Here is a 13404-nt window from a genome sequence, read left to right on the forward strand (position 1 = left end):
TGGTCCCTTCCAACCCTAACTTTCTAACTACACTAGGTCGAAAAGTTAATACCTGCTTGAGATAACCATCTTAGATAAAAGGCAGTAGCATTTAAGATTCCCCCCCTTAGGAATAAACAGTCTAGAACTTAAGTGGCTAAGAGCTATGTGCTTTATAAACTACAGCAGCAAGCACAGCACAAGCCAGACACCATAAAAGGCACCCAGCATAAAGGCCTCCCACCCTCAGCTTCTTCACTGCAAATTCCAACTGGTACCCCAGGTTGTGACCTACTCCAGTATTGCAAGTTGCATCATGCCCCCTAGGGTTGAGAAGTGGAAGCCTGGAGATAGTGGTTCCAACCACAGCTGGAGCAGTGGGGCAGGAGAAGGGGTAGGAAGCAGTCAGGTAGCTTAGGTGCTTCTAATTTGCATGTCACAAGATGCCACTTGGACAGCCCTGCTCTAAACTCCAAGCTCTTCTACTAGGAGGTCAGGAAAAAACAAAAAACACTTGTCAAGTATCACAATGTTTATTGATAGATACAAGTATATAAAATCAGGGCATGAACATGGTCTTGATAAATTAAGTAGACTTAATTTCAATACTATAATAAGAAGGGACCAATTCAATTTCTCACCATTTTGTTTCACACCCACAAAACAAAAAGGAAAATAACAAACCACTTCCAAGGGCATTTAACCACCTCTCCAAGCTGATTAGGTTTTGTGCAAGTCAACTGTTTTTTTTTTTTCTTCCTTTTTAAAAAGACTTATGCACTTGCCCAGGCTCAAGGATATTAAAAATCTAGCACATAAAGCCCATTACTAGAGGTAGAAATACAGGCAATATACTATTACGGCAACAACCATCGATTACAGTTAAGGATTCTCTGTAACAACCAAATGGATAATCAAATATTGCAACGACTCAAGTATTACACTGAGCAAAGTGCATTTCTACAGTATTCAGTGTTGCTATTCAGTTTTCTAAACTTAAAAACAGCCTATGATAACTGGTAAAGACAACCCTTGCAATAGACTGCTTCTGCTTGAGAACTTATGATGTAATTATTGCATGCTGCTAATACACTGTTATCTAAACATTAAAGATACTCTAAAATATTTTATGGTAGACTATGATTAAGACATACTACAAAAACCTTTTGCAGAAGAATATCCTATTGATTTACTTCTGCTTTAAATATTGTGAAAACATTACAGCGGAATGAATTTTCGCAGTGGTTAGGTCAAATGCAGTTACATCATAGCAACAGTATGTTTGCACAATTTAAGGCTTTGGCTGGTTCTTTAGTCAGCTTCTTCTTCAGATTCCTCTTCTTCAGCAGTTTCCAGCCAGGTTAGCCACTGGTTGACCTGCAATTATATGAATATGGACTTCAGGAGAAGAAACAGTAAGTTTCAAGCACTCTGCTCCCATCTGCTTCACAAACATATGAGGAGTTCTGTTTGGATGACCTTCTTAAGATCCAATTAGCACATAAAATGTTTCCACACAAATTTTACCCATCCACACAAGCAGCCTAGGGTTCAATACTTAGGTTATTCTCCTCCTCCCCCCATCCCAGATACCTTCCTCATTAAAAAGCTTAATGCTTGGGTAAAATTTGAAAGGATGAACAAAATAACTTAAATTTGTAAAGTTCTTCTGAACACTATTACAGAAGGCTGCACTACAGCAGCATTTCTCAATCTGTGGGTCGGTCACGAGCCAAAAAAAGTGGGTCACAAGGATATATAGAAGGGCCATGAAAAAGAGCCATTAAAAATGGGTTCTCCTTTTAAAAGGAAGAAAAAAAGGTGGGAAACTGTCGTCTTTTTCCCTTGCAGGCTGGTAGAGTTGCAGCTTGCAAGGGGCCTCTGAGTCCTACACCCACCCCCCACCTTACACACTGGGGGGCACGGGGCAGTGGGTTGGAAGTGACGGGCACTGGGTTAACTGGCCATTGATGTTTACAAGTGGGTCCTGGTACAAAAAGAGGTTGAGAACCACTGCTCTAAAGGACTTTAGCAATTTCTGCCAAAAGACTTACCTGGAATAAAGCTTTGCCTTTCCCTGGAAACTCTTGGGTAATATCTTCTTTCCATGCCAAGAAGGCTTCTTCCTCAATAATTTCCATGTCATAGAAATGAACAAAGAAGCGCAGTAACATGCCTAAGAGACAAGGGAAAACAAAAGAAGTTGAACAAACCACTTAAATGTAGCCCTAGCATCAGTAACAGTTTGTCTGGCTCTAACAAGCTCTAGGTTAAGACTCAACTGCATATTAAAAGTGCAGCTTAAAATTTACTAAGTACACCATGTAGTCCCTATGGTATCCAAAGGGGGGTGAAGAGAGAAAAAAGACAGCTGACTACATTTGAGAATTCTAAGCATAGAGGTTTTAAATGAAACTCAGGGTGTTTCTACACACACACTTAAGGAAGCAGGGGCAGGGGGCTCCAAGAGCCCTTTAATTGAAGGCCCCAGAGCATCACGTGCGTCAACATCCCTGCCGCTGAAAAAGTAGCTGCAGGGGTACTTTAAGTAAACGTTATTTGAGCTCTAAAGTGCCCCCACTGACATTTTTCAATGTGGGGATGCCAAAACATGTGACAGTAATCTCTGTTGGAGTATGGTACACCATTAATCTGCTGGAACATCGTAGAGAGTCTGCTCCAACACACTAATTACAGGACAGAGCAGCTGTGCTGCATGTATATAGGCATCTTCAGTGTAAAGAGGCAGAATTCATCCTTAGTTTAAAGCAGCATCATGTTTTATAGAAGTCAACATGTTAAAGAGAAGTTTACTACTATACCTTTTGGAAAGTTGTTGTTGTAGCAGTGCACCTGAAGTGCATATAGAGCACTCACTTGTAGATCAACATGGTCATGAAGGAACTTCTGCATTACTGGCTTGAAGGAAAGCAGCAGCTGTTTTTCCTGCTCTAATTGCTCTTTAGAAGGAGCAGATGAAGAATCTGGTTCATCATTAGGTGGGTTTACTTCACTAGAAATATACTGTAAGAAACTAGAAAAAGAAGAAGTCAGTCATTAAAAACCAAAATTTTCATTTGAGTAAACCAGAACATGCAGACCCATACATTAAAAAGGTAACTATTTCCTAGGCTCAGTTTAGTCAGGTTCTATTTGCAAGTATTTGGAACACAGACAATTCATGTTGACCTTACTGACAAATTAGGTCTCTGGTTAGGATCTGTAGGTCCAATTGTATTCAAAACTGCAACAAGTTATTTGGTTCTTTAGCTTCTTCTGTTGGGGCAAAAATTTCAGGAGAGTGAATGCTAACTTCACTCCTCAAAACAGTCTCTCTTCCTATGACAATGTTTAAATGGTGCTTAAGGCAAATCATCACCCATCCCCATTCTGGTTGCAGAAAGGAGTGGCAATACAGGATATCCTTTGATATAATTAATACATACAGAATTATAGTCTCGTTTCACAGTTGTTGCTGTGAGGTGCATGCTTTAAATTCCTTGGATGGAAATTACTCAATAAGCAAATTTTCATAACCACTGAAATAATATCAACTCACACAGAGCAATTTAAAAACAGAACAAAACTAGCTCCTCACCTGGTCATCAATATATTCACAAATCCTTTATCTACATGAAGTTTGGGTGAAATGTTATCTTTAATCCACTTATAGATGACTTGAGGAGACGGATCCAACTTTATTTGCTTTAACAGTTCCTTCTCTAGTTTTAGAAGTGGGAACAAGAAACTAAGACCTTTCCCTTCTAAGATCTCCAACATACGATCCTTGTTCTGGTCAATTTCTGACAACACAAAAGAAATGATTGCCGATTAAAAATTTCCTCCCCACCAAAGTCTACTGAGGGACCCAGACGACTTCCCTGTTTTGGGGACTCTTCTGTACATGCGATAAGCCATGTTCAAGTAGTAAATGCAGATAGAAACACTTAAATCATATCAAAACTAAATGGTTTGAGATCATTTTAATAAGCCTGGTAGAGAGCTATTTTGATCACTTACCAGGCAACATCTTCTGCATATTGACTTTGCTTTGTTGGAAAAGTTCTGTTAGCCATTCACGATCTTGTAACTTGGCTAATTGTTGAAGGCAAAGCAAGAAGAGGGGGAAATGGGTGCCACTCTCCAGCGGTTGAGCCAGTTCAGAAATGCTCACCAGTTCTGAAATAATAGCACGGGCTGCAAATTGTGCTAAGTAGGATTTCACCAAAGGGATGTCTACCTCAAGTTTTGGGCACTGGTCCAATACATTCAGGAATGCCTAGAGACAGCAAAACAGCATTAAGACTGTAAACACCAACTTACAGGTGTACACATTCAGTTTAGTCCATCAAAGACATTTCACTCTTATACTAGATTAAGGCAAGAGATGAAGGACCTGTATTAAATTAAGGAACTGAATTCAAGTGATGCCTAAACAGCCACTATACTTATTTGTCACACCGTTGTCAACTACTTGGATTAAATACCCTATTCTTGTATAACTGGTAGTTATTGCTGCATTTAAAAAAAAAAAAAAAAAAAAAATACCTGCATGAAGTTGTCACTAGTGGCTACTCCTTCCTGTTTGAGTAAACTGATCAAAGAACTTGCTTTCTCTCTGTCTTCATCTGTTCGGTCTAGGGACTGAATGACTACTTTGCTCAGCATCTCTGGAATAAAGGGTTTTGGAGCTCTCATTTCTCGCACACTATTGACAGCATCATTTGCATTTCCATTGTTCAGGTACTCCGTCACAACAGCTTCCTGAAAAGACAAGCAAACAAGTGCGTCTCATTTGTTTGTAAAACTAGGAAAAAAAGACAAAACAAAACAAAAAAACCCCGGGACATCTTAACATTAGAAAGCAAACCTACAGTTTGTTTAAGTAGTTCTTCCTTAGAAGGTGGCGGCTTTTTGCTAGTCTTTGCAGGCTTCTCTTGGATAAGTGGTGGATTTGTCTTGAGACCAAGCTGAGGTGGCTTTAAAATGGAAGATAAGGTAATTTTAGAAGTCAGATTTCAAAAGGTCTAATGACATATGTAGAGCTAGCAAATAGTATTGGGTTTTGCATACCAATTTTTACTGTGAAAAAGCAAGAGAACTTACAACATTTAAGTGAAGGGTGAAAGGATGCCGTCTTATGTACAGTGCCACAGTGAAGCCCTAACTATAGTCTTTAAGCATCAGAACTAGGATTTGACGTGCATGAAAAACTAAAAATATATTTGGCAACGAAAAAGACCTTATTATTCTTATTAGTTACCTGTCCCAAAGGTGGTGTTTGAGTGCGTGGTGGTTGTGCACTGGGAGGAATCATAGTTATCTGGGGCTGAAGCTTTGGCACTTGGTTTTTATTCATTAGGAAAGACTGTGCAGGTCGCAGGCTGATCTGTAGACAAAAAAAAAACCAAAAAACAATTAACCAAAAAAAGACAGAGCTTCAAGTGCTGAGGTTTTTCACTTCAGGATATTAAATAAGCCTAGACTTACTCTAGTCTTACAATGGTGTGCTCTATGGGATTAATTCCCTTATTTTACACCTGTCAAGCTAAGCTATAGTTTACTGGTCCAGCTATATGCCAATATACTCAAGCACTGGTGAATGAGAACCAAGGAAAAAAAAAAACCCCTATAATTTTCTTGAGTTGCTTAAAAAAAAAAAATCCATCTATTTGAAAATCTTGACTGTTGGCTTAGTGTCAGATATGAAGTTTAAACTGCAAGTATCAATGCAGGAATAGAATTCATTCAGCTACAGACCCAAGGTTTTAACAACTTTTGTTATCCGACAAAATCCAACAGTTATCAGACTTGCACGTTACTATTTACATTTTCAAAGGAGATGAGGCATCTCAGTACTATGCACCTGAATACATGCATTAGCCAGTTTTCAGACTAGGGTAAATGTCATTTGATCGTGGTGCTTAACTCCAGAGCAGAGCGCCTGGAAATAAGCATTCTGTTAGACTACTGTATGACAAAGACCAGAGGAATGACTAGGGATCATGAGGGGGGCAGGTTGGGGGAGGGGGGGAACCACTCCAAAAAATTGCCCTCATATCTCATAATCGTGTTCATAGGACGCTGGACACCCCAAGAAAATAAGTGAGGGATAAAAAAGGTGAAAGCAAAGAAGGACAAAGAAGAAAAGGGAAGAGCAAGAGTAAGAAGTAGAGTTCCAGCATTAGTCCTCGTAATAACGCGTCTTGCTATAATCATTGGGCAATGTTTAAAATAAGCTTTAAGTAATATAGGCATATACCTCATCTGCATTAAGCTGTCCCTTCTTAGAAAACCGAGGTGGCATATCCTTCGACTGTCCTTGTTGCTGGGATAATAGTCCCTGATTCTGGTTATGGTAGAGCTGGCTTTGCCCCTATTTCAGAAAACGGAGATACAGAGAGAGAAGTGTAGATGATGGGGCACTGCACAACATATGGCAGTAGCATCAGGGAACCAGAAGAGCTCCCTGTCTGCCAGGGAGGGAGAAAGGAGAAAAAAAAAAAAAAAAGAGTAGTTTCTATCCCTAAAATTAGGACTTTTTTTCTTTTAGAAGTGCACACACAAAACCTCAAGACACCACACTGCAATTCCTGCCTAAGGCCATGCTGATATGCACTTCTTTCCTTCAAGAAGTTTTATTTTTGAGTCTTGTCAGACTTCAAATGGGCGATCTTCCATACGGAAGATAGCCTGCCTATCTGGAAACAAACAAAACTACTCTTTGGTAACATATTCCTTACCTGACTTTTCAAAAAAGATTTTCCTAGGTCTCCAAACTGGGATTGAGCAGGAGGCATGAGATGTCCCCCATGGCCATTGAAGAGTTGATTTGAACGATGACGTCCCATAGTAGGTGAAAATCTATCCTGAATAACTCCAGGACCAGTACCAATTCCGCTACCTAGGCAAAAAATAAAAGTTAATAGTAAAATTTGAGTACATTAGGTGACCGTAAAGAAAGCATCTGAAATGGCAACTTTAAGCTCTCATACCTGGCATTTGTCCGAACATATCAGCAAGCCCCCCAAGTGGGTCCCTGTCAAGTTTCATCCTTGGTGGCATAAACGGTCCCTCCAGAAAGAAGTCGCTTCTCATCCCTTGAGACATAGGAGGAGGAATAAAAACTCCTAGATCCTTCAAAAGAAAAAAACCCACACACAACTGAATCAAAACTGGTCTTGCACACCTTGGACAGCACAATTTATTAGTTAAGTTTTCCAACTCCCACTGGACTCAAACTCTACAGAGGAGTCCTGAAGCACATCGCTGATTTGATGTAGACACATGGAAGGTACCTACTTTTACTGCATCTTGACGGATTTGATTGATAGTCTTTGGTCCATTGTCAAGAAAAGCTTTGCGAGGAACCCAGTTGTGTTCTCTCAACTCCACAGTATCCTTCAAAAAAGGAAAACAAGCAAGCAAGTTAAAAATTATTTAACACCCCCCAAAACAGAAGCTCGAGCAGTCAGGACCCTCAGGAAACAAGGGATCTGTAATCCTACCTGCAGCAGGAAACGAATCCTTGCTGGCAATTCCTTACTTGACATCAAGGAGCGCATACGGGCAAAGTACTGATCCATTAAGGACTGAAGGGAAAGAGAGAACAAAAGCCCACACAAAGCTTAGTCGCTCAGTTCCTCACATACTACCACCAACTTCTTTAGGAGGAAAGATCCAAAAGTTAACCCTGTAAAGCTTTTCTTCACTTTCTAAAGTTCACTTAAACTGGACTATAACCAATTCACCACCAGTACTTAAAAATAAAACTCCAGCCACCTGTAAAATAGTAAATACAGAATATTTACAGGTATTTATGGCTTTGTTTCACTACAACTTAACTAGATAGCTTTAGATGTACACTGAAGTAGGTCTGCTCAGGTTGGTGTAGGGAAGTCATCTGTTTGTTCTTGGGTGTTCTACATCCACTATCTCAGTATAGTGGTTGAACTTTGCTTCAGCGCCTAGGAAAATACTTGTTTCCATGTTACAGACAGATTTTTCAGGAGTAGCCGTATCAAATTATCCCTTATAAATCCAACATTGCAGGTGTAGAGGGAAGCCCGGAGGCAATACTTAAGGTTTTCCATTTCAATGTATACCTTGTGATAAAATGCTGCACACTCTTTCAAGTCTCTTACTTCCTTCAAGTGTAGTTTTTCTAAACTGCAATATTGGCAACCAGACTGAAGCTGAATCACCAAATCAGCATAATTTGTGAACCAAGTGCACAGTGTATCATACCAAGTTTGAGACATACCTTGGCTTTTGCATGGTCTAATCTAGGTCCCACTGTCCTCATTATCTGACAGAGGCACTCCAAATCCTCCCCCATATCCTTGAGTTGGACTCTCTTCTTCTTTTCCAAAAGCTAAAGTAAAGAAAGACTCATCTTAAATATACATTAAAAAAAAAAAAAAGTTAAATCAGCGCTTATAGTTCTACTCCAAATCCTCTGGCACCTAATCTTCATCTGAGATATTTGGTAACAGCTTTGGTAACTACATCTGTCATGCAACTTAAAGACTATGACTTCTAAGAGCAGTTTTTCAAAGTCTCCTCAAAAGAAAGACAAAAAAGCTTCAGTGTGTACAACCTGCAAAAGCAGTATGGAATATTTCACTTGAGAGACCATTTTGCAAATATAGCATAAACCAAATTTAGAAAAAACTCCCAGCACTTACTGTTTTGATGCACTTATGAAGGATAGATTCATGAATAAGATCAAGCTTGCCAAGTTCTCCAATGAATTTGATGTTCCCCAGCATCTTAATCTTGGCAATGGCTCTCTGTTCTTCCTCCTCAGGGAGAAGGGGAGCATCATGCTTATCGTAGACTGGGAAAAAAAAAAAAAAAAAAAAAAAAAGTGTCAAAACCCTTCTGTGTAGGTTTAATATTTACCACCTTCCCTTTACAAAGAAAATGTCTGAAGTCTTACTATCAACATTTCGGGTTCGGTTTTCAAATTCATCCTGGAGTTTAGAAATTAGGAGGCGTCTGAATGTCTAGGAATAATTAAAAAAAAAGATTAAGTTCCAGAATAATGCAGTTAGCCACACTATCAGGATAAAACCCAGAAAAATAATATACTTACTGTGCTTTGCTTCTGTCCTGGATGACTCTCTGCTGATGGGCCATCAAAGTTGGGTGCATCTTCTGCCAGTCGCAGACATAGTTGAGCATATAGCGAGCTATACTTTGGCTCTTCAAGGGCTTTGTCTACGATCTAAAGAAAGAGTAGCATCCTTACTAGAAGAATTTACCTCTGTTTCTTTGAGAGACTGACAGGAAATTTTGAATAGCTTATCCACATGAGACTAGGTCAACTAAAGTGGGAGTACTATTAAGTACTCTCTACAAATTAGGAGCCTGGCAAGTATGGCACAGAGACAGTACAGTCAGTCAGTCATTCAATGGCCAACCAGACTTAAATCTCAAAAACCTAAGGACAAAATCAGGCAAGTGCTTCAGTCTTAAGTATTTGGCCACATTTACAAGCATTTAAACAGACAAGTACTCGAAACCCCTCCCCACCTGCATTAAATGCAACTGCTCATAGACTGCTTCCCACATTCATAAATTTCCAATGTGGCCCAATTTCACTTTACAGTTTGCACATTTAATTCCATTTTTCCTTCACACATTATCTAGGTGCTTTCACCAAGATTAAAAATTGCCCTCTCTGAACATGCACAACTGGTTATTAATTCCAGCTAAAGAAAACAAGTATCAAATTCAGTATATCTAACTTACCAGCAGTATGACCCCTTTTAGGATGAGCTTAGACTCTACACCCACATTGAGGAGCTCAAGGCATAGCTTGTCAAACTTTTCAGGAGTAAGCTTATTTAGTATGCTAAAGAAAAAAGGAAGAAGAAAAAAAAAGTTAAATTCTAGATACCTTCACATAAAACCAGATTTCAATTTTCTTTGCATCTTAGCTACCAAAAAGGCAGTTTAGATATATGTGAAACAGGAACTGTTAGGGTATGCAAAGAAACAGAGTCCCAGGAAAGCATGGCTTGCTGTATAAATACAATTTTTTTATGCTGCATTTTCTACTTGTACTGGCCCACCAGATGCCAGCATAAGCCAGTTGGGTTCCTCCCCCACTTCATTAAGAGAGCTCCTTCAAGCTCATGTACATTTTCCATACCCTCTTACAGGATTAGCATTTCTATAACTATTTCATATGGAAACCATTACTACACTTTGATAAGACACAACGGAAAGGAGGTTACTTTCAGCCTAAAGTACTCTTTTTACCCACTACTAGCAATCTTAAGACAGAACTTACCCTCTTACTTTCCTGAAGATTGCGTCATGTCGTTCTTTATCATTTGCGGAGTCGTCATCTCGTCTAGTGCTTCGGGAAGGAATCCATTTCTGAGCGTTTTGCCCTGGGGTTTTCCCCAGGAACTCGCTGTGAATATTAAAGAGACACTTGTATAACATAAGAGTGGCTACTCAAATGCTGCCTTTAGTGGAACGACAACTCTAAATATCAGACAATTAACCAATAATTCTTTTTAGGCAGGCACTGTAAGGCTAACAGTAACTTCCAAGGCAGATCTGGTATTCCCTAGTGGCCAAGGGAAAAAAACAAACAAACAAAACACAACAACCAGTCCCTCCCCCGCATTTCATGTTTTAGCTATAAAGCTACAGGCAAAGCAACACAGGAATGGATTCTTCTGAAGAAGAATAAAGATAGTTTGATAGACTGGACTGACCAAATTCTGTTACAATCTTAAAGCATTTCATGCAAAAGTATTTTACACACACAGTTCTTCAATTTAATAACTGCTGCTAAGCACTCATTTATGCACACAGTATAGCAAACAAACATACCTGTTACCGGCAGTCTTGGGATAGTGCTGAGGTGCACCCCTACCACCTCCTCCGCCTGAAGAAGCACTATTACCAGAAAACAAAATTGTTTAAAAGGTCACACTATTACAACTCCATGGACTTCTCAAAGAGCATCTCAAACAGAACCAGCTACAACTTCTGTGAACATTTGAGAATTCAGGTACGCATCTCACAAATATAAGTTAAAAAGCCCAACTGCTTTACACTCTACACAATTACACTTAGCATGTGACCCGATCAGTTTTTGCTGTCAGATTTTTATAGCGACTTCTTACAAAAATATCAGTACCTGAAACGAGAAGCACCCCCTTCTGCAATCGCACTCTCCACTTTGGCGGCTTGACAATGAAGAATCTTCAAAAGAATAATATTAAATTGACGGGGTGGGGAAAAACAAAACCTAGAAAAACAAAGCAAGCATCTGTATTACAGTGGATTGTTTGGGACCATCATACCTACAGTTAGGTTTTTTTCACAGCTAAACAGTTAGCTTACTATCCGTAATAATGGAAAATAAAGGAATCTAGACCCTTTCTTCTGACCTAAAAAACCTGGAGATTTCTTATTTCCTTCTTTCCAACTGCTACACTGCTACAGATTACTTCAAAACAAATTACATACTAAAAGAGTTTATGCATTAAATGTTATTTATTCTATCATGCACTACAGTGGGTACAATTGTTTTGCTAGTAAAAAATCCAGGGACATCTACACAATAAGGCCAAGTTTGGTCAGATTGCATTAAAGCACAGCATAGCTAGATGCAACAGATGAGAAAACATTTGATCCAGGCCTACTTCACGTAAGAGACCAATGCAATGCCTGCAGAAACTTAGTTCCTACAGCAGTTCTGTAGCTATAGGAAAACCACTGTCCTAATAACACAAAGGTCCTAGGTTTGATCCCCTGGTTGGGCTAGATTAGCATTTCTCAACCTGTGGATCACAAGTATGAGAGGGTTGGGAACAAACTTTAAAAATGGATTCTCCTTTCAAGGAGAAAAATGTGGGGAAATTGTGGCTTTTCCCTTGCAGGCTAGTAGAGTCCCAGCTTGCAAGGGGCTGCTTGTTTCCAAATGGGTCCTGGTACAAAACAGCTCGAGAACCGCTGGGCTACATCATCTCTTGAGATCCTTTCTTTTATGTTCTATTGCAGCGGTTCCCAACCTGTGGTATGGGTACCTCCAGTAGTATGCATCAACAGATTTATTATAAATTACTTTACATGACAAAAATATATTAGTGGTACTTAAGGTTGTATCATTTTAAATTAGTGGTGCACAATCTGTCAGTGTTTGGGGACCCCTGATCTACTGGATTTTCTGCTCTTAACTCTAACCAGAGAGTGGAGATGATACCAGGAGGAGGAACCTGGGGGGGGGGGGGCGGAAGAGGCTTTGAAAAACAAACAACCCCCCCTCCCCAAGAGCCTGTTTTACTTCAGTCACCTTATTTGTTCAAATCCCTCTTTAACAAAAAAAGAGAGTGGGGACGGACAAGGCCCCCTGCTGGGAGAGAAATTAAATTAAGAAGACGTTTTTAAGAAGGGTGCGAGGCCACGAGGGGAGCACGCTGCCAGCGAGGCCCGGGCCGGCTCCCGGCCGCACAACATGGCCGCGGCCGAACAAAAGGGCTGCGGCGGCGCAGCCCGGGCGGAGCAGCGGCGCCCCCCGCCGGCGCTCCCCGGTCCCCACTCGCATCCGGCCCCTTTTGTTCCCGGCCTAGCTCCACAGCACGGGTCGCCCCAGCCGCCGCCCGGTTGTCCCCTGCCTCGTCCCCCGCGACCGCGGCTCCCCCGGAGCAGCGCGGCGAGGCCTCGCCCCCAGCCCTCGCCGCCATTTTGTGGCTCAGAAAGAGCGAGAAGATGGCGGCCATTTTAAGCGACCGCCATCTTAAGCAGCGGACCCCCCCCTCCGGGCCCGGCAGCGCCCGGCGCCAGCAAACTAGCTCCTCACCTTCCCTACGGCCTCGTCAGCTCTCCCGGGTCCCGGCGGCTCGCGAGGGTGGAGAGGCGAGAGGAGGGAAGGGGGGAGAGGGAGCCGGGGGAGCGTGCGAGGCAGGGCGCGTCTCCTGAGTCACCAGCGCAGGAGCAGCCGCCGCCGAGAGCTTCCCTCCGCCACCTCCATAGAGCTCTACTGCGCCTCACCACCGCCTCGACCGACCGCGCAGCGAAGCAGCTCCACTAACTTTATTACCCTCGGCGCAACCTACCCCGCCTCGGCCCGCCCGCCGCCAATCGCCGCCGGCAGCTTCACCCGTCCGGCCAATCACAGCAGAGGAAGGGGGCGGTGATACCGCCCTCGGGAGCGGAGGTTGGGGGGGGGAGGAAGCTTGGTTGAGCAGCAGCACCGCCGCAGTGCAGCAGCGGTATTCACGAAGCCAGTTACGCCAGTGGATTGCTTGTGCTGGGAGGGGAGAGCGGGCGGTTGCGCAAGTGACGCAGCTCGGCAATGAAGGCGGCGTGTTTGTACCCCGCTCGCTCTTGTCTTTGGAGCGCCGCAGCGGTGCGGTTGGGGCGTGGGGCCGCATGGAGGGCATCTCTGCCTGGGGA

General features: G+C 42.0%; 1 protein-coding gene across 1 annotated transcript in view; it reads right to left on the bottom strand.

The window, feature by feature from the left end:
* Positions 1-496: 496 nt before the first annotated feature.
* The window catches only part of EIF4G2 (eukaryotic translation initiation factor 4 gamma 2), a 45764-nt gene continuing 32856 nt past the window's right edge, over positions 497-13404 (bottom strand). The window contains exons 2-24 of the mRNA XM_019551015.1: positions 13241-13397; positions 12809-12923; positions 11144-11208; positions 10834-10899; positions 10280-10405; positions 9736-9838; positions 9077-9208; positions 8921-8987; positions 8667-8818; positions 8243-8353; positions 7488-7571; positions 7282-7380; positions 6975-7116; positions 6723-6883; positions 6242-6355; positions 5243-5368; positions 4854-4958; positions 4528-4743; positions 4000-4258; positions 3578-3782; positions 2802-3013; positions 2034-2155; positions 497-1356 (exon numbers count right to left, since the gene is read on the bottom strand). Of these exons, the coding sequence (XP_019406560.1) occupies positions 1291-1356; positions 2034-2155; positions 2802-3013; positions 3578-3782; positions 4000-4258; positions 4528-4743; positions 4854-4958; positions 5243-5368; positions 6242-6355; positions 6723-6883; positions 6975-7116; positions 7282-7380; positions 7488-7571; positions 8243-8353; positions 8667-8818; positions 8921-8987; positions 9077-9208; positions 9736-9838; positions 10280-10405; positions 10834-10899; positions 11144-11208; positions 12809-12923; positions 13241-13397 (3005 nt within the window). The 3' untranslated portion in view covers positions 497-1290. The remainder of the gene's footprint in view (positions 1357-2033; positions 2156-2801; positions 3014-3577; positions 3783-3999; positions 4259-4527; positions 4744-4853; positions 4959-5242; positions 5369-6241; positions 6356-6722; positions 6884-6974; positions 7117-7281; positions 7381-7487; positions 7572-8242; positions 8354-8666; positions 8819-8920; positions 8988-9076; positions 9209-9735; positions 9839-10279; positions 10406-10833; positions 10900-11143; positions 11209-12808; positions 12924-13240; positions 13398-13404) is intronic.

Source organism: Crocodylus porosus, unplaced genomic scaffold (assembly GCF_001723895.1).
Source record: "Crocodylus porosus isolate Cpor-Errol unplaced genomic scaffold, CroPor_comp1, whole genome shotgun sequence".
Lineage (NCBI taxonomy): Eukaryota > Metazoa > Chordata > Crocodylia > Crocodylidae > Crocodylus > Crocodylus porosus.